Raw genomic sequence first — 21,168 nt, forward strand, 5'->3', positions numbered from 1 at the left:
ATGGTGTGGCTATATGGTCTACTGTTTGATCTAGAGGAATGTCTGAAGTAGAAATAATTGGCTTGATTATGTAAGTCAATTTGAGAATCTTAGACTAATTACTTAGACTTAGACTACATTACAGTAGCCTACTGTACAGTTTCAATACAGCCAAGATTTGAACAATTGATCTAATATTGTTTGTTACTGATTTAGATGATATTTCTAAACTTAAATAAGGTAAATTATAGAAATTATAAGGTAATTATAGTATATCCAGTAGCCAATTTCTGCAGCCCTAATGCACAATTTTTGCATATCCTTTGTGTTTGAGAAAGATGTCTCAGAGGCTTTTGCTTATCAGTTCTTGAGCTTGTGTGAGGCGTTCCAGTCGCTTCTTTAAATCAACTCTCCTGCGTCCTCGCTCTGAGTCTTCACTCAGCAGATTGACCACATCTCCCCCGTTCCTCAATTCTAGCATCTGATGCCGCAATGCCTTAGCTGCATCCTTCAGCATGAAGAGAATTATCAGCATGGGCACATAGTCTGTAAAGCGTTGATAGATAATCTATATGGAGACAGGACATGGAAAAAAAATTATATTTAATCCACCTTTTAGGGTTGTCTTCCCTTTACAGTGATATCTCTGGTGAATCTAGTGCCAATGCACCTCCATTGTGTGGTTTGGTTGCAAATACTGACTCAATTTAAAATTGTTATTAAGTGATCATTGATCTGATCATAAAAATAAAAGTGCCTGGTAAAACCAAAATAGGGTTTTCAAAGTGTTGTCACATAAAGACCCATTTTTGGTTCCTTGAAGAACAGTAAAAAGAATTACGGCAATTGCATCACTGATGCTTCATAAGCAACCACCCGTGTCATCATAGCTCAGATTTCTCTGCCCATACTAGTTGGTTTATGTATTAGAATTCTTTGTTCATTGAGTGAATTATTCTTATTTTCTCAGGGTGAGCACAATACCATTTCAGAAGACTCTGTGTACCTGCTTCATTACGAGCGAGGATACACATTGGCCTCACACACTTAAGTCCATTAAGTTCTTGAGCTTCCAGCATGCTCACTGAATGCTTAGCGACTCATCTAATTGTCCACACTGAAAAAACTTCAGGGTGAAAGTGTTTTGTTCTCATCTCTCCTCCTTTTTGAGGAAGGAAGGAAGATCAGCTCGCAGTGAGGTATTGTTTAGCTTGGATGTGGATGATGTTTTGTCCTCGACTTCTGAGGAGCTTGTGGGCAGTGACATGCGAGACATGAACAGAGTTCATGACTTATACAGAGTTGTTTGTTGTTGTTTTAAATGCTACTGACAAGTTGAAGCTGCACTGGGTTGTACCACCTCAACCGCAGTCCAAGTTGAATAAGTGCTTTCTGGCTGGCCATGTTGCACTTACATCTCGGAGGGCACTGCACAGATTTCCTATCCAGCTGTTTCTGTTTTCACTACCATTTATAAGATGGCGGAGAAGGAGTATGCAGAGATTCCAGCATTGAGGATACTTCCTTGACTCAGCCTTAGCCATCCTCTGTGTCGTCTTGGAAGTCACGGCCTCCTATTCTGTCCAAGCCTTGTAGGACCATGTGGTCCCTGATTGGCAACTCATACATGGTTGCTGGTCAGGTGGGTGCGGTGCTGCACAAACTTGGGCCAGTTGCATGAACATAGCCATCATGTTAAGACTGTGACTTAAGTACTAGTACGACCAACTAGCGGGTAGTCGAGGGGAAATCAGTCTTACTTTTTAGCATCAAATTAGACCAATCTCCGGTTTTATGTAACTGACTTAAAACAGTTGTGAACAGTCTTCAAGAAAAAAACGTGATGACAAACTTGTAAGACTAGTCTTAGCAGTTTATGCAACTGGCCCCTGGTGGTTTTGCAGGTGTACCAGGTAGATGTCCTGAAGGAAATAGATGAGGGCTCTGGTTTGACCCATGAGGCAGTAGTTGACCTAATAAGAGGGGCTTTCTTTGCACTTCGAGCCACCAAACATACTGCTTGCACGGTTGGTCTTCTTATAGGATCTCAATCTTTGCTTTTTGGTGAGGCAGTTTTTTGGTGATTGCACAGTCTTTGTCCTGTGAGGGCACTGAAGGTTAAGCTGAGGTTTATGTTTATGGCAGGTCTTAGCTGTTTGAATAAGTTGTCATGTACTCTTTGTCAGTGTCTTTGTTTGTGTTCACAGGCTGATAAATTAGCACCCTGTTTTGTTGTATTTGTTGTATTTTTGTTGTGTTGTGGTCTATGGTACCCATAGTTATGTATGTAATCTCAGTTCACTTTCCTTTTTTGGAAAATCTGTTCTGTGATGGCATGGGCGCTCCCTTATGAGCCCCTTTAGATATTACAGTGCATATACAACATAAGCTGTTCATCACATTTTACAGTGAGTAAATGAATAACTACTGTATATTACTGTCAATAAATACATTTCATAGTATGTGTTGCGACCCACCTCATAATAGAGAACCAGTTTGTCTGGAACTAGATTTCTTGTATCCAATAACGCACAGCCTTTCGAACTGAAAATTTTGTCATCCTCATCACAGAGCTTCTCGTCATTAGAGTCCATCCCAGTCTTCTGAGGGATGTCAGAGGCATCAAGTTTCTGTTGAAATACCTTGTCCTGAGTGAAGACCAGTTTCTCCATATCAATGAACTCCTTGATTCTTTTCTCCACTTCGGCCTCTTGTTTTGTCTGAATGTTATTAATCATTTTCTGAGAAGTACAACATGACATATATTACTACTACTACTACTAATAATAATAATAATAAAAATAATAATAAGTTGTACTTACAGATACAATGTATCTCAGTTGAGGGTACTGGTCAAAAGATGAATAGCATATCTTAGTGAACACATCCTGAACAATCTCTGAAAGTAAAATTTTAGTTTATGACAAGAACAATTGTAAATTGTTATTGGCTATAAAACAAAAATGCCAAAACTTAACATTTACAATCAGAATTCGAGATATTAACTTTTTTTATGTTTGTTTATTTTTGGTTATCTTTTATGAGTGCTGAACCTTTGAATGCAATTCAGAGTTACTCTGAAGTGCATTGGAAAAAATAATTGTTTATTACTAATAATAGCTGACACTGTATATTTATAAAATACATACTAACCTCGTACATCCTTCAGTGTGTCTATAGCTGGCTCTTGAAGGGCCGCTACATGGTTTTTGATGACACGTTCAAATTCACAGTAATCACTGAACGTAAGCAATTCTCTGCCACGATGCATCTCATTATACTTGTCTATCATTTCATTCACTCTTGCTGTGACTACATGTGTAATAACAAAAAGAGAAGCTCTGGTTAAGAGATGTTGGTACAATCCTAAAAAGGCACATGTTTTTAACATCTTGACTCACATGATATTTCAGTGCCTCTTAGGTAGATGTCCCATTTCTTGAACACAGGACGTAGAAGTGCATGAACGTTTTTGTCTCTTAAATGTCCTGTTCTACTCAGTTCATTTATTTGATCGCTGAACTCCATTATTATCTATAGGAAGAAGAATAAATTAGAAAAATAGGCCTTAATTTATGGGATATATATATGTATAGATAAGATGCTAAGATGGATAGATAGTGTGCTTTATTCTCAGAGCTCTTACATCACTGAGAAAAGGTCCCATCAGCTCTTCTTCAACAGGTGGACTCTGCTCGTAGTTCTTAAGCTCCCTTTGAACGCTGAGTAATTTAGTCTGAATCTGCTCAGTTAAGTAGGGTAGCGATTTCTGTGTCCATAAGAACATATAATTGTATATTAGCTGGCTAATTTTAAATAGTATTTAACCCTTCTATTAAATTAATAAACTGTGACCACATCACAAACTAAAAATCACCACTGTTTTTATGTTCTGATGAAGATTAATGTATATTATTTAAAGAAATAAAAAAGAATGAGAAAAGAAAAGAAAAAGGCTATAGGAGCATGATAATAAAATGCTTGCCTTGATATGATCAACCAGTTCTTTGGTTAGGTTGTCTGCCAAGCATCGAGTAGATGCTTTACCATCATTCAATAGAGAGCTTTCAAGAAAAAAAGGTTGTTATTATTATTAATATTATGATTATTATTATTATTTAAAAGTTAGAATTACCTGAAATATCGGTGGTTTCTAAAAAAATTATTTTCCATTTCCATGGCTTTAGAAAGAGGGATTTTGTTATTGATGTCACTCTGACCACGACATCGCACAATAATGTAGCCCTTGCTGAGAGGAATGACTTTGCCATGGACAATGTTCAAAACTTCTCTCTCTGCTCCTCTGTCAATAAGGTCTGGTTTTGTGAGAATTGCTATGCCATGAATTCAACAAAAAAAGAGATAAAAGTTAGGATAAGCATGAATCATAATGCTACAGGTTGGCCTGAAGAAATATATTGCAGAAATACGAGAAGTTGGCAAACCAAGAGTTCTGTATCCATCTGGGTCTACATCTTGTGCCATTCTCAGTGCTTCTGTTGTCGCTATGTCAACATTGCAGGGCACAACAACTAAAATGATGGTTTCACTTTTGGCAGTATATTTCAGTATCAAGTTTTTGATCTAAAAATAAAAGATAAAATGTCCTTTGGTTAAAAAGGTGAGAATCTTTAAGACACCATGAAACACCATAGAACCCATTATGCAATATAGAATAAAATAAATAAAAAATAATAACATGTAAAGATTCATTAATGTGGTTTATGAATGATGAAAATGTATTAAGAAAGTATTTTTCTCTCTCTTGCTTGAGTTCATGTTGATCTGTCAGCTACAAATAGACTACATAGGGAATGAAAAAAAGTGTTGATTAAATCCACTGATTTGAAACTGAATGTGATTTATATTTTTGCAGGTGCAGGATCACAGCTTAAATGCCTGTTAACACAAATGTGTATGTATTAACATTTCAAACAGCCATTTTGATTTTTGTTTTAACACTCTATTCACTCACCTGATTGCCAATATCATCAGGTTGACCATGTACAGGTACACGGGTTATACCAGGTAGATCGATCAGAGTAAGGTCACACACATCAGTAGATGAAATTTCCAAAGAGATGAGTTCATCACATATTCCAACTGTATTTCCAGCAAGTTTGTTTTGAGCTGTCAAATATATAAGTTTGCAGCAGACTCAAACAAGACTAGTTTTGGATTTTCAACTGGTATTGATGAATTTGATCCTGGAAATTTACCTCAGGACAACAGACAACAGGTGTGTGCAGCATTCACAGCTGAATGGAGAAGCTCTTTTAAATTGCAATTGACCGTTCGCAAAGACCTGCCCCCTTTAGTTACTGATGCTGTGTCTGACAAACCACTCCGCTCTCACACCAGACCACACCATGACCCTCATTTATCATTCTTGCGTAGAAACGGGCATATATGTTGGCGTAAGATTATGCTTACACTCCTCTCACCGCCTGATTTATGAAGCTGTGCGTAACTTTGAAATCCAGGTGTACGCAATACCTGCCCTTGATAAATGCCGCGGCTGAAAACGATCATCATTAGAATAACACGCCCCTATATATTCAAGTATCCGCTTCCCCCACACCCTCATTTTACGCCATGGACACACGGAAGACGGCAAAGAGGAGACACTTCTCTGGAGATCGAGACCATCACCATCATTAAAAATTATTATTAAATCAAACAACAATATTGTTGATGATAAATTCAAAGTTAATTGTATTTTTTTTTCAAAACGCTATAAATCCATTCATTTGTTGTCTAAAAATACAACAACAAAAACAACAAGAAGAGAACATGCAACATATAATCAGGGACTCATACTATAAATTAATATAAATGAAATAAGTGCAACTGCATGAAATAAATAAAAGCCAAACAAAATAAATAGTAAAATAAATTAAATAGTAAAAATAAATTAAATATTTCCAATGTCACGTTCCAATATTGTCCACCACATAAAACAAATAATTTAAAAATAACACACAAATAAAGTCCTTAAATACAACAATGTTAAAAATACATTAAAATCATTTAGTAACACATTTAGGCTAATAGTAATTTGTGCCGAACTTGAAAAAAGTAATGATAACAATATTCGGGCCTACTATTAGGCTACGTGTTGTAGCCATTAACTAAGTGCCTTTAGTTTCATATTTCTTAAAAAATAATAATGTTATTTTTTCCCCATCTATGTTGATTATGAAAAGTGAACATAGGCTAAGATAGGATGCGCAATATATCGGGAGACATGCTCAGACATGATTTTGGCCACTTAATTAAGTTTTGTTTTGTAGAAAGACTACAGAAAGACTTTTGTTTTTTTTTAAAGTGAATTTAATCTTAATTTTACTATTTTTTTCATCAACCAATTGCCTGGATTTAATAAATAAGAAGCAAATAGCAGACAATATAATCATGAGTCATGACATGGAGGCGCGAGCGCGGTCCCTTACATTGCACGAGAACTGGAGCGCATCTCATCACAAATTAACCGAAACTCAGTATATGCCTCAGACATGAGAAATATATCTATAAAGAAAACTTCAAATGTCTTTAAATGAAACAATTATAAACGAAAAGAAATAGGCTACTCTCTCTATAGACGCGTTCACTACGGAGAGTGTGATCATCAATTTCATCTTTGCAGAAACAACACTAGTTTATTAATAGAAATATAATACAAATTATTTTAAAAAATGGTGTTTATCGCGTTTTGGAAAAGAGCTCCTCATATCTTTTAGTTTGTCAGTGCTTTTTGTGGTGTTAGGAATTGTTTTTCTGCCTATTTCCGCACTAACTCAAAACGTGCGTACATGTACACCACCTCCTGACCTGGCGTAGGATTTGAGCGTGCCGTACGCCAACGTCCATATTGATAAATATCAAAATCACCGTGGTTTTGGGTGTACGCTGATAATTTGGTGTACGCACTTTTGATAAATGAGGGCCCATGTACTCATGCAGTGAAAAATACATCGTGGAGCAGAGAGGACACTGACAACGCGCTGACAGACAGGACAGACTAGGTTACTTTTAATAACACCTTTCAAATTTGGTCATTTTTTGAAGAAATTTAAACAATAAATACCATTTTGTTGCTCTTTAATGTGTCTGACAGATCGCTGTAGAGCCTCAGTTAAAGCTGCTTGTGAACTGATCATCTCTTCCTTCTAGTTAATTTATAGCATCAAATAAACATGAATGAACATAAGAAGGAATGTTGTTTTAACCGTGGAAAGACGTCAGTATATTCAGTTTTTCAAGTTCAAATCCTCCAACGTTAATCTACTAACTCTCCTGACTGCTTTGTCGGACAAAAATGGTGGATTCGGCATATGGCGGATTATGATTGGTCAGATGGCCTGTCAATCAAACTCTTGAAGGGTCAATTGACTTTCTGAATTAGAATTGAAAAAGCAAACATTCTAAATTTTGCTCAATGGTGTTAAACACAGATATAGGCTATATCTTTTTCAAAGATGACATTCATCAGAGCATCATTACAACTGATGCTGGTTATGATCTGTTTCTGTTCATACTGACCTTCTTTGACAAGGTTCTCCACCATTAATGGGTCATGAAAGGTCTCGTTGTGATCACGGTAGGAAATGGTCCCGGACCAAGGTCCTTTTTTTAACTTCCGTAATTTCAACTCAAGAGGACAGCGAGTGACAATACCTAAAAAGAAAGAAAAAAAAATTACAAAGCTTGTACTAATAATGGATAAAAGCAAGATGACAACATAAGTTATAAACTTAATTAAACGAAAACTATATACATTTTCTATATCGATGCAGCACATTCTCTGACTGTGTGGGCATTATTGCCCGACTCCGGTTCAAACTGAACACCGCTACTGAGAGTTTCTGACATTTTCATTGCGTGAGATTGTCCTGTCACTCGAGCATGAGCTCTTGAAGCTCCGCTCTCTTCATGAAAGAGGCTGGGAGCACCAGCTCATTTGCATTTAAAGAGACCAAAAAGTGTCCATTTTAACACATATAAAATTATCTTTGGGGTATGTTGAGCTAAAACTTCACATACACACTCTGAGGACATCAGATACTTATTTTACATCTTGTAAAAAGGGGCATAATAGGTCCCCTTTAATTATATTTAAAATAATAATTGTGAACATAATTTTCCCCAATCCTCCCAAGGGCCCTTTTTTGGTTTGTGCCACTGTCCTGCATAATTTATATGCACGACACTGATTCAAATTAGAATTATGTATTTTAACAACACAGACAGGACAGAGGAAATAAAAAAAGTTCATTCAGTTTAACTGTCTTCAATACACATTGTAATGCTTCATTTAAAAAAAAGAAAAGTAATTTCAGTCTTACCACTTCCTCGAGGTAAAGCCACACCAGAGAGCGCCTCCAAAACAGAGCTCTTTCCAGAACTCTGATCTCCCACCACTGCAATGGATGGTAGATCTATATCCTTATCAATGCCGATCATCCTCAGAGAGTCAATCAACTCAATCAAAGGCTGAACAGACTCCATGAAATGACTGTGGAATGCTCCATGAGTCTGTGAGTCCGAAAATGAACTTTAAAAACATCAAACAGAGATATTATTTAGATCTTGTTTAGATGATTAATTATTTAAATAGTTTTTTTTTCTGAGCTTTCATTTTTCAAACCAACAAGCGCCACCACCACATCTCGAATAATGTATTGTGTTTAACAATATTCTGTGGTAGAAATTACTTGATGAAAATGACATTTTCATATTTACAATATATACACATAATTACATATTTCACGTTTAATTTGCAACAAAGAACAGTCAAATCTATACAAACAATTAAGCTGAATACTGTACCTCCCTTCATCTTGGGAGTCATAATCTTTAAATTTGTCCGGATGATCCATAGTTTGTCTGAAAATGAATTAAGAATTCTAAGCTGATATAAAGAATGATTAGGTGTCTACAATAAGTCAAAATAACATGTTAAGTCTTGGCAAACACAATGTTCAAAGCACGACTTTATCTGAACCCAAATAGAAATCTAAAAGAGAGAAACTGTTGTCTTCTTACCTTATGCTTGCGTTGTGTGTAATGACAGTTTAACATCTGAAAGGTATATGAGGGTTGTGTTTCATACTGCTACTTAATAACAGAATGAACACCAATAAATCTAAAGTGGAAAAGAACTGGATATGACTCATGACTTGAATGAATTGTCATAGACATTATCTGTAGACAGGTTAATTCAGAACTTATTAAAAGATAAGTTCTTAGTTTCGTTTCTCCTTATCATGTTTATCAAGGCTTAGTATCGCTGTCGATAAAACAGTAAAGATAATTTTCAGTTTTGTTTTCCTTTTGTAATTTGTAGGTCACTGTCCCTATCCTCCAAGTATTTTTTAAACATTCTGTTCCTTAATTACTATGTTGAATTTTTAATGAATACTTTGTGGTGGTGTGAGTCATTTGGCAAGTTTTTATTTATTATGATTTTGTTCTAAGGACATTTAACAAAAATATGTAGATTTTTCCCCTCGAGAAAATAATTCTAATACTTCCCCCAAATTAAGGCCTTTCTTAAAAAAATTAAGATAAATAACAAATACATTAAATAAAATAACAATAAAAAAACATACACAACACGATACACAACCATAGTATTGGCGAGAGCGGACAAAACTCAAATAAAACACAGGCTCCTTCTTGCGATGGCTCCCCGTCTGCGGTTGGCTCAGGCATCATGTCCATCTCTCGCCGTGGTGTCTGGCTGGACTCTGAGCCGGGAGTGTGGCTGGAGTGAGGTGGGCTCCTCGGGCTGGACTCTATTCATCACCAGCACCCACTCCACATGTGCAGTGAAATCCCCGACCGTTCTCTGGCAGACGTGCCTTCGCCTGCTCGCTCAGGCCGGTGTAGAAAAATACGCTGAGCAAGTCAATGGTGTAGTCAAAGTGCGTCAGGCACGCCAGGGGTGCGTTTCCCAAAGCCAACTATGGTCGCAAGTTCCGTCGTTACCAATAGAGTTCAATGGAAATTGCGATCATAGTTGGCCAACGATGCTTTTGGGAAACTCACCCTAGGTCGAGGAACTCATGGGTGTGATGTGTAACAGTCCCTCTGCTTTAGAATAACAGTCTGACCTCTGGCAGATCCATGGGGGTGAAGAACACAAAACAAAAACCAAACTCATAAAAAAAAATAATAATAATGATAATCTAGGACCGATAATAATCTTCAGTCTTCGGATATTAAGAGTGATCTCTTTAGCCAAGCATTCACATAATACATATCATATGTATTGATTGATTATATTTGCTTAATGTTATGAACAGCAGATATGCTAATTATTTTCCATTTGCTTTTCTGTTTTATTCCAGGATGGCCATCACGCGGTGACCAGTTTGGATTCAGCCTCTTATAAAGACTTCAAATGTGCAACACCTCTGAAAAGATGACTCCAACTCATACGAGGATTTCAGATGATGCGAACTCTGAATCAACATGCACCCATGCTAAATTTCTATATATTGTAATCATTATGTTCACAATTAGAAATAACTTGACTTAAATGACCCAATTGTTACTGCCTTAATTTATTGTATGCGTGATTTATATATGTACTTTGACACAGACACCTCTGATTACTGAAACAGATTACTCTAAATTGTAAAAAGTCACAGTTCATTGCAGGAAGAAGCACAACGATGAAGAAGTAGAAGTGAGGCGGGAAAACAGCATAGAGGCCAAACATAATAGAATTGTGATTCTATTACAGAATTGTGATTCAATTATAGTTATTGTATAGAATTAAGTATGGGCTACAAATGTCTGTCAATTCACTGGGCAGTCCACAAGTGATGGAGAACCAGTGAGTAGAAGAACATCAGGCTAGTAGAGGACAAGAGTGAGACCAGAGCAAGAGCTGCTGGCAGTGAGCATTGAAGATACTGGCCAAAACAATCCAGCAATAACAAGAGTAAAGGAAGAACAATAAATAGGAGGAATCAAGGAAGAAGGAAAATGGTCACATGGCAGACTAAAAACAATGCAGTTCTAGTTTGGTTTTGTTGTTTTTACTGCACTATGCATATCATATGAAATCATAATATTAACCATCCATCTTCAAATTCACTCGCCCTATGTAGGGGCCTGGGATGCTGGAGGGAATCAACCTGGATACATGGCCAGCCCTTCACAGGCAGGGCTAACACACACACACAAAGATTTATGTCTTTTATTTTTCTCCACCCTCTCATAAAGCAATTGCTCCTGCTGCCACGTGCGTAAAGTCAGACTAAATCAGTTACTATGTGTCAAGAATAGCTGCGGGAAAAATTTATTGCTTTTGGAAGGTAAAGAACACCATATCAACCTTATCTGGCCTATATTGGCTGAACTGACCAAACCCATGTTAAGGAGGTCGACCGAAGTTCCCCCTATAACCACTTTATTATTGTCACAAATCTGTTTATGCTGCAGGAGAAGTTGGGGCAGAATCCACTTGTCATTGTGATTGAGAGAAGAGTATGCAAGGGTGAATATATTTGGAATACGGTTATTTAACTGTTTTAATACAGTTTTTGCCCGTTGCTTGAACACATTTTTTGCAAAACTTGGCTCATTGTGTCAAAACTCTACACACAAGCAAATAAGACACAGCATTGGGAAATAAACCATTTACATCTATGTCAAATTGAAACTCTGCTATCAAAACCTACAATCCTTTTTCAAAATGTCACTCTGATGACAAAATGACACCCACTTGCATCATATGAAGATGTCACGGGTGACAAAAACGCTTAGCGAGCGGAACCCCTTGATGAGTCACGAGTTTCCCGAGGGAACGATTTGTGTGCGACACATCCCACTCCGGTTCCGGGGGTGCTTCTCAATATCCCTCCTCGTCTCCTCTCTCCTCTGTCCTCCATCCTATGACCCGGAAACCGATCAAGCACAGCCATCTTGAAGGACATTGTCGCGGCGAACGCCCCTTTTCGTCAGCGATCAGGCGGAACAAATTATCACTCACCTGTGGGCAATCAAGCAGGAAAGACACGCACATTTCAGATTCAATGTGTCAGCTAGTACCAGCAACAACGCCAGTACAGCGCGAGAAAGGAAAGCGGCTTTCTAATCAGACTTCACTGAAGATATCGGTACCAAATCAAAAGACTGAACAGACAGCCGGTAAGATCGCCACATTAATCAGACTTTGTTGCACGCTGATGAGGCGTTGAGGTGCGGGTGGAAGAAGACACTTATGTTTCCGTGCTGTAGTATTTGTGTGTTGTAGACACTCACGTGGTATTTACGAAATCACTTAATTTAGTGATTTAATTCTGATATGTGCTCCGACATTTGGGATATTGTTGATTTGGAAAGACATGGTTTAAAATCGTGCATGGTCCTATTTTTATATAATATTTGCCTAAAATGGAAATTAAAAATATTTAAATGTTAAAGTAGTAGTTTGTACAATTTTAATGGGAGTGAATATGTACTGAAAATATTTTGTATGGGTAAAAAATGAGTTAAATTCACTGTTTGAATATTTAAATACTCATGCAATTCATTGTGCCTCCTGTAATTTAAATAGTAATTTAATGTTTGTGAATGAATTTAAACTTAAATAGTTCATGAAGAGATCTGTGTATTTACTTTTATATATATGTCTAGTGCTAAGTTTGATAATTAATCACTTTTGAGCTCTATGTGTCTGTTTTACTTCAAACATGCAAAAAAGTAAATTGTTGGTGTTTTCTGGTTTTGAAGGTTTTTCACCTGTAATGTCTGGGCTTCAAGAGGTGAAGACAAATAAAAGAAAAAAGGGCAAAGATCCAATTGAGGCCTGGTTATTGAGTGAAACAGTTTAATGTTCATGATTGGTACATCCCTATCAAGTGAGGGTTAAAGCACAGCTAAAGAAGTAAAACACTTGACAGTGAAAAACCGCTGAGACTGCTTTGAAGAAACTCCGATCAAGCTGGCCCAACAGCTCTTGTGACGCCGAGTCCATCCAAAGCTCCCGCCAAGTCCACCTGTAGCTGAGTCCCCAGCCCCACTGCTCTGTCCGAGCTACCCACGGCTCCTGCCAAGCCAAGCCCGGTAAGCCGAATTAAAGTTCATTCCAAAGCCCGAGATGGCTGAGTCAAAGTCTCTGCAGCAGTTAAAGAAAGAGAGAACGACTGCCAAACAGCGGTTTTCCCGACTAGCAAACTCAGTGATGAAGTCTTGCAAGAAGATGTCGGCGGAAGAACTGGAGGAAGCCTTCAGCAAGGTTGCACTGGAGGCTGACCGGGTAATGGAGGCAGATGAGGAGGTGAATGCTGCTTGGACTGAGGAAGAGGAGCTCGCGGCTACCTCCAAAGAGGGTGAAGTGCAAGACGTTAAAAGGACAGCAGAGGAGTGTGAGCAAAAGCTTGGGGATGTGGAGGAGGCAGTTCGGAGTGTTCTGTGGCAAGGGTTTGGCTATCCTGAATTGTCCCTGGTATTGGAGGCAGCTGAAAAGGAGTGCAAGCGGCTGGAGAAAAATAAATCTGGCCTGAAATTGGAGGTATATGACTTAATGCTTGATAACCTTGAGGTGTTGGTGAAAGCAGCAAAGGAAGCCATTCGCCGATGGACTCGCTGGGTCCCAGATGAAGAGCGCCCTGACTTTCGGCAGCGCATAAGAGATGCGGAAGGGCGGCTGCTTGACTTGATTTCAGGGAAAGCTACCTTATTACAAGTGAAGTTAATAAACGAGGGGTCCCCAGGAGAAGCCCCACACCGATCACCTGCTATCAAATTGAGGCCAACAGCACTCCCGAAGTTTGATGGAAATAAGCGAAATTTCCATCTCTGGAAAAAGGAATGGGAGGCGCTGCAAGAGCAAGGGGATACTACCGGCTCCAAGGAGGTGAGGAAATTCCAGCTGTTGGATAGCCTTGAGGAAAAGGTAGCAAGGGACCTTCGCCTGTCAACTTACGGAACGGCGGACGAAATTTTTCGTATCCTTGAGAATCGATTTGGAAACAAAACAGCAATCGCCCTGGAAATTGTTGAGGAGCTGCAGGCGCTGCCACCAGTGAGAAGCCACCAACCCAGGAAGATTGTGGACTTGATCCAGGTTGTGGAAAAAGCCTTGTACGACCTCGGTGGGTTGGGGAACACGGGCGCCTTGAAAAATCCACTCGTAACAAAGTCCCTAAAGAGCAAACTACCTGAAAGTTTAAAAAAGGAGTGGCTGGTCTATGTATCAAAGGGAGAGGAGGCTGTATCACCTGAAGACAGGTTCGACATACTCCTTAAGTTTCTGAGAAGTCAGGAGAAGATTTATGAGCAATTAGATCAATTAAGGGATGATGACTCCGGTAAGAGGGAGGCAAGAATTCCACAAAAGCACGCCCGGACAAGGTCTACCAATTCCTCAAACTCCCAAGGATTGTGCGTTGTCTGTGGAGAGAGGGCCCACGGGAGGAAGCTGTATTATTGTAAGAAGTTTAAAATGCTCAGAGTAGCAGAGAAGAAAGAAGCAGTTAAGAAACTTGGTGCTTGTGGGAGGTGTCTCGAGGTTCACGACAACGATGCAGAGTGCAAGACCACCTTTCTGTGTAAAAACGAGGGATGTAAGGATACTCAAGGCCTGGCTCATCATTATTACCTCTGTCCCAAGGTTGGAGGCAAGGGAGATGGGCTGAGAAGATTGAAGCCCAGCCCAGCAAGAGGCGAATTGAGAAAGTACACTGAGACCCAGGAGGAGTTCCTGACAAGCCTGGCCCCTGACTTGGCTCAGCGGTGTAGGGATGCGTTCTGTAATTCTGTCTCAAAAACGTTCAGTTCAGCCATGGTGGAGAAGGGCCTTGAGGAGTTTCCAGTCATAATGATGATCCTCGAAGTTACTGCAAATGCTGGGCAAAAGATTGGGACCTTGTTAGACTTGGCATCCGACACCAATTACATCACTCATGAGGCTGCAGGTGAGCTGAATTTGAGAAGTGAGGATGTCACACTTATAGTCCATGGAGTTGGCGGGATGCAAGTGACGATCGAGACTAAGCGATATCTATTGAAGATCCGGGTCACAACTTCAAAGGGAACCCTGAGATCCCACCAGCTTGTGTGTTACGGGCTGGATAGCATCGCTGAAGTCAATCGGCATGTGCCACCCAAGAGACTGCAAAAAATATTCCCGGACGTTCCTCTTCACGAACTGGTCCGTCCTACTAAGATCGAGCTCCTCATCAGTCATAAAGAAGGCCGGCTCGTCCCTCAGAAGGTGCATTCCGTCGGTGACCTTGTCCTATGGGATTGTCCCCTTGGGAAAACGGTGGGTGGTTCTCACCCGGATCTCTTGGAAGATGTTACAGTCACTGCCCATAGCTCCAGAACGCATTTTGCACGCTCCATGAGGACAGCAGCTGCGGAGTACAAGGAAATCATCTGTAATGGCTCAGTCCAGTCATCTCTACTTACCCAAACCACTTCATGTGCTGCCAGGCGAGATTTCATGGATTGGTGGAGATGGGACAGTATCGGGGCTGCCTGTGAACCCAGGTGCGGTGGCTGTAGATGTGGAAATTGTCAACCTGGGGGGAAGGAGATGACCATTTCTGAGGAGCGGGAGCTGGAGCAAATAAAAAGTGGATTGACGTATGTAACTGGAGATCGTCACAGTGAGAAGCCACATTGGCATGTAAAGTACCCCTGGTTGGAGGATCCGGTAACATTGCCCAACAATAGAAGGGCTGTCGAAGCAACGTTCCGGAGGACCGAAAAGCAATTGGCAAGAGAGCTGGAATGGAAGGTAGCCTATAAAGCACAAATCCACGATATGGTTGAGCGGAACGCTGCTGTCAAGCTGTCAGCTGAAGAACTGGAGAGATGGACTGGACCGGTGTGGTACATTAGTCATCTAATTGCACCAAACCCCCACTCTGTTACCACACCGGTTCGCCTTGTGTGGAATAGTAGTCAAAAATTCAGGGGCCAAAGCCTGAATGACCTACTCATCAAGGGTCCAGATGTACTCAATGACATCCGTGCTGTCCTCATATGGTTCCGGCAAGGTGTTTTTGCTGCGCTTGGGGACATCAAAAAAATGTATAATTCTGTATGGCTTGAGGACCAGGAGGTACATCTTCATCGGTTCTTGTGGAGGGACTCTGAAGAAGAGGAGGTTCAGGAATTTGCAATTACGAGGGTTAACATCGGAGACAAACCAGCTGGGTGCATTGCGCAAGTTGCCATGCGTGAGACAGCAAATCTGCCAATGTTCAACCATTTTGCAGAAGAGCGCCGTGTGCTGGAACAAGATGCGTATGTAGATGACATCCTGACCTCGCACAATGACCTGGGCAAGCTCAAGCAAATAACAGCCAATATTGTGCAAATCTTGGAAGCCGGCGGATTTTACTTGAAGCCGTGGGTTTACTCTGGCCAAAGTGGGAGGCCAGAACCCAGAGACCTGGGGAGTAAAGAACCCTCGGTGATGGTCCTTCCAAATCAACTCTCCGAAGAGAACAATAAAGCTCTGGGCCTTGGTTATGATCCAGAAGGTGACAAACTTCGCTTGATGGTAGCTGTGAACTTCTCCAAAAAGAAAAAGAAAATGAGGTTGGGAGAAAACCTGTTGAAAGAAGAAGTAAGGGCGCAGGTGCCAAATCCACTTACCCATAGAGAGCTCCTAAGTCAGGTTTCTGGGTTGTATGATCCCCTCGGTCTTGCGACACCCGTTAAGCAGAAGGGAGCTATCTTGGTGAGGAGAGCTTTTCAAGAAGCGAAGGTCAAATATAGTCCATCAGAAAACACATGGGACGTACCTTTGTCTGAGGACCTCCGGGAAAACGCCATCTGCCTCCTTGAAGATTATGCACATTCTCTGATGGCAGTGAGCGCTCATACGGCGCTGTATTGTATCTACGTTGGAAATTACCACATGATGTGATCATACGGCTGGTCGAATCGAAGGCCAAACTGACGCCTTTAGACCATAAGGGAGATGCTGTCAAGGCTGAAGTTTGTGGAGCTGTCTATGCTGCCCGTCTGAAGAAGCATTTCCAGAAGCACTGCAGAATTCATGTAGAGACGTGGTACCACCTGGTTGACAGCCAGACAGTCCTGGGAGCGGTCCAACGTGAAAGCTACGGCTACCAGACATTCTTTGCTAACAGAATTGGGGAAATTCAAGGCAGCACAAACGTCCAAGACTGGTGGTGGGTTCCTGGGCCACTCAACATAGCGGATATTATTTCCAGAGGGGCAAGCCCCAAGGAGTTGGACGAAGGCACAGAGTGGCAGCTGGGTCCTAAGTTCTTAAGTCTCCCGCAGAGTGAGTGGTCAGTGAAGTCCGCCAAGGATGTTGCTGTTGAAGCAAGAGAGAACCTCACACGCATCCAGAAGAAGGCTTTTGTTGCTGCTCTTACCCGGGTTGGAGCAAAGAAGGAGCCCTCCATGAATCTGCATAGGCCACCCATTGGGGTTGCAGCTACAAGCCTTCTGGATATCAAGCTGTTCAGTACCCTGGTGAAACTGATAAAGTCACTAGTGCTGGTCTGGAGAGCGGCAAAGAAGTTTCTTCAAGGCAGAGCCAGGGGAAGATTAAAGTGGGAGGCAGTCCCGTTGGTTGGCATTGTTACTGTGGCCGAAAGGGAGGACGCCTTCCGAGATTTGTGTCTAGCAGCTCAAGAAGGAGTTACTTTCCCCAGCACTAAAACAGACCGGCTGGTCGTGTACAAGGATGAAACTAGTGGGTTGTTACTGTGCGGAGGCCGAATACAGTATTTCAAGGAAGACTGCTGGGCTGTTCCCCTAATTCCCTTTGACACCTGGCTGGGGACTCTACTGGCACGCCAAAGTCATCAGGAAGGGCATGAAGGGGTTGCTGGAACTCTGTTAAGGATGCGAAAAATAGAAAATAGATCCAAATAAGGAGGGAGCGCGAAGGTTTAGGGCAACGCACACAGGCAGAGCCGAGGTCGTATTCGTTCATTCGTTGGTGATATATCAGTGGCAGTGCCGCAGCGGGCTTCGCTAACTTATGTGTATAGCCTATAGGTCATCGATGTTGCCATTTTTGGATATCAAACATCATGATCCTTGCTTGTCGCTCTATCAGTAACACCGAACACCAATTCATTCCCAACATTAATTCCGCTGCGTTAACATCATGCGAATGTACGTAGAGTAGTTACAGGTCTGTGGTTGGACAATAATTTGGGGGCCCCTAGTGGTGGCGGGGCCCTAAGCAGCCATTTAGTTTGCGTATAGGGAGGGCCGGCTCTGGTTGTCGCTCACGAAATTCGCTTCTCATTTGCATAAAGTTGAAATTTCTGAACTTTTGGCGCGTGTCTCACGTCGCTTGACACGCCCAGATTCTGTAGCCAACGGTCACTGTTGCTCATGTTATCGGAAGTCACCAGCCCTCCATTGAAATTAATGGGATCATGTCGCTTTGTCGCTGCGTGTCGCTGGCGGTGGGAACTGGGCCCAAATGTGACGGTACGGATCCACTCTTGCGTCACGACGGAAGTGTGTTGTCGCAACACCTCCCCATTTGTACGTTAATGGGCGTTCCTCAAGTTTACCGCTCTGGGTTTTGAGCCAGCGTTGAATGTTGTGTGTGTGACCCGCGAGAGACTTCCCCCAGTCTCCATGTGCTCTACTTCTATTGGATAGTTGCGTCGCGTTCAACAATTCATTTGTATAAAGATGGGCTTCAGTCAGCTTTTTGACGCGCAGGCTTTTTCCAAAAGAAGAGCCGCCTTCCCGGGATGCTTTGCTGGCGCGTTAAAGTTGCTTGACGTCACCCATTCTTGTGTTACACAGCACGTTTGAGCTTCTGCCAGAACCAATGAGGTTCATTCTTGTTACGCAGCATGTTTGAGCTTCAGCAAGAACCATTGAGTTTCATTCTCGTGTTACGCAGCACATTTGAGCTTCTCCAAGAACCAATAAGGTGCATTCTTGTGTTACACAGTACGTTTAAACTTCACAAGAACTTATTAGGTTCATTCTTGTGTTACGCAGCATGTTTGAGCTTCTGCAAGAACCAATGCTGCACATTTTAGATATTTCCCTAATGAAACACACCTGACATACACTCAGCATGATTTAAGGAATATATTAAGGCCAGTTTCATTAAAATATGAAAAATTAATCAAAAGCTTTTAGCATTTTTTTATTTCATTATTATATCTTTTGAGATTATACATTAAAGTTTTGGAAAATTTATAATGAAATTGTAAGTGCCTTCAGGGCATGGTCCTGTGACACATACCGAGTTTTAGTAATGATACTATAATAAGTTCATAAAATGCAGCATTTTATGACAAAATTCTAAATGGCCAATGACTAAAACGGCCGATATTGGAAAAACTGGGTATCATTCAACCGGGTATCATCATGCTGCACTGAATTAAAAGAGACCAGTTTATGACTTTTGGGCAAACAGTTAAGAAGTTAGGAAAAAATATACATTTTTCATATCTTCTGACCAGAAGGTGGCGCTGAGCCAAAATGGTGCATGTTGTTTCAGGACATGCTTGAGATCATAGACATCATATAGAGACTAGATGCCCTATTCATAGACATCATATAGAGACTAGATGCCCTATTGGCCGCTGTGGCGCAAGAAATGCGGCCGCCATCTTAAACCGGTCATACTCCTATTTGCGTTGCATAGCAGCAGTAGATGCCAGAGCACTGTGCAGCATATTCCTGCTAAAATCATCACCATCACTCAGGGATTACTTTACACAAGTAAGATTTAACATTTAACATTACCGTACTATTAGTTGTATTTTGTGAACAAAATATTCAATGTGTCCTGTATTGTAGCTACGTGTATGACCTTTGCAGCAAAAAAACCCACGTGAAAATCAGTTAGGTATTCAGTGAGATATGATTAATTAAATCTGTTGACAGCTCATTGCACCTGCCAAACAGATTACACTGAGCGGAGCGGGTGACCGGTTTAAGATGGTGGCCCCACGGCTCGTCCGCGCAAATAGGCAGTAGCGGTCGATAGGGCGTCTATCTATATGATGTCTATGGCCCTATTGGCCGCTGTGGCGCAAGAAATGCGGCCGCCATCTTAAACCGGTCATACTCCTATTTGCGTTGCATAGCAGCAGTAGATGCCAGAGCACTGTGCAGCATATTCAGCAAAAAAAGACACATACGTAAGAATGCTATTCATGGACTTCAGTTCAGCATTTAACACATTAATTCCGCAACAACTCATCTGTAAACTTCATAAACTAGGACTAAGTACTTCACTCTGCAACTGGCTATTGGACTTCCTCAGTCAGAGGACTCAAGTAGTGCGTGTTGGAAATAACACCTCAAGCAGCATCACACTAAGCACAGGGGCCCCTCAAGGCTGCGTGCTCAGTCCACTGCTCTTCACGCTGCTGACACACGACTGCACAACAACTCATAACACTAATCACATTATTAAGTTTGCAGACAATACAACTCTGGTGGGTCTTATCACCAAGGGAGACGAGACTCACTACAGGAACAGACTGATCTCATGAAATGGCGTATGTATGACACGCCAATTCGTATTTCCATTTTTGGCGTGCTATCAACACGCATAATCGCTTTTCAGCGTGTTTATCAACGCCTTTGACTTAACGTTATATTACTGTATTATGTATATATAGATATATGACCTACCCCAACCCCGTCCCTAAACCTACCCGTCACTGGGGTTAATACCATTTATGAGTGTTCTCCTACCATCCTAGGAAAAAAAAGATCGCTCCACAGATGTAGATATAGATTTTGCTTCGTTTCGCTCGGACATTTAACGGCGTACACATACACGCGGAATCACTCGGACATTTAATGGCGTAGACATACATGCAAAAGATTTCGGCGTGGACATACACGCGGATAGCTCAAAATGCGTATAGATAACACGGCACTTGACTTGAAAGTGGCGTGTATGTTTACGCAAAGTAATGATGTCATGTTGACAGGAAGGAGGTAGACCTTCTGGCCACGTGGTGCAGAAAAAACAACCTCCTGCTGAACGTTAGAAAAACCAAAGAGATCATTGTTGACTTCCGGAGAGGTCACACCGAACACCTGCCATTGTCCATCGATGGTGCTGATGTGGAGAGAGTGAGCAGCGCCAAATTCTTGGGGGTGTACATTAGTGAAGATCTCTCCTGGACCACCAACACTGCATCCCTTGTGAAGAAAGCTCAGCAGCGCCTCTACTTCCTG

At 41.1% G+C, this 21,168-nt stretch overlaps 2 protein-coding genes across 2 annotated transcripts; both read right to left on the minus strand.

The window, feature by feature from the left end:
• Positions 1-322: 322 nt before the first annotated feature.
• On the minus strand, positions 323-3,507 carry LOC143716480 (interferon-induced GTP-binding protein Mx-like). The gene is made up of 5 exons (XM_077209043.1): positions 3,381-3,507; positions 3,133-3,291; positions 2,802-2,878; positions 2,457-2,720; positions 323-547 (listed from the first exon to the last, which is right to left on the minus strand). The coding sequence occupies exons 1-5, from the start codon at positions 3,505-3,507 to the stop codon at positions 323-325; spliced, it is 852 nt and encodes a 283-aa protein (XP_077065158.1).
• A 76-nt stretch (positions 3,508-3,583) lies between these two features.
• LOC143716481 (interferon-induced GTP-binding protein Mx-like) lies at positions 3,584-8,858 on the minus strand. Its single transcript, XM_077209044.1, has 8 exons — positions 8,809-8,858; positions 8,325-8,533; positions 7,522-7,656; positions 4,955-5,109; positions 4,425-4,563; positions 4,115-4,313; positions 3,965-4,043; positions 3,584-3,748 (listed from the first exon to the last, which is right to left on the minus strand). The coding sequence occupies exons 1-8, from the start codon at positions 8,856-8,858 to the stop codon at positions 3,584-3,586; spliced, it is 1,131 nt and encodes a 376-aa protein (XP_077065159.1).
• Positions 8,859-21,168: the final 12,310 nt, after the last annotated feature.

The sequence above is a fragment of the Siphateles boraxobius genome, unplaced genomic scaffold (genome assembly GCF_051911475.1).
Source record: "Siphateles boraxobius isolate OS27281-9 unplaced genomic scaffold, OSU_SipBor_1 6, whole genome shotgun sequence".
NCBI classification, from domain to species: Eukaryota; Metazoa; Chordata; class Actinopteri; order Cypriniformes; family Leuciscidae; genus Siphateles; species Siphateles boraxobius.

Coding starts and splice junctions, on each gene's coding strand:
- LOC143716480 (XM_077209043.1), bottom strand. CDS start 3,507: ATGGAGTTCAGCGATCAAATAAATGAACTGAGTAGAACAGGACATTTA. Junction 3,292..3,380: donor AAGAGGCACTGAAATATCAT/GTGAGTCAAGAT, acceptor TTACACATGTAG/TCACAGCAAGAGTGAATGAA. Junction 548..2,456: donor AACTGGTTCTCTATTATGAG/GTGGGTCGCAAC, acceptor GTCTCCATATAG/ATTATCTATCAACGCTTTAC.
- LOC143716481 (XM_077209044.1), bottom strand. CDS start 8,858: ATGGATCATCCGGACAAATTTAAAGATTATGACTCCCAAGATGAAGGG. Junction 8,534..8,808: donor GACTCCCAAGATGAAGGGAG/GTACAGTATTCA, acceptor ATGTTTTTAAAG/TTCATTTTCGGACTCACAGA. Junction 4,564..4,954: donor CTGATGATATTGGCAATCAG/GTGAGTGAATAG, acceptor TTTTATTTTTAG/ATCAAAAACTTGATACTGAA.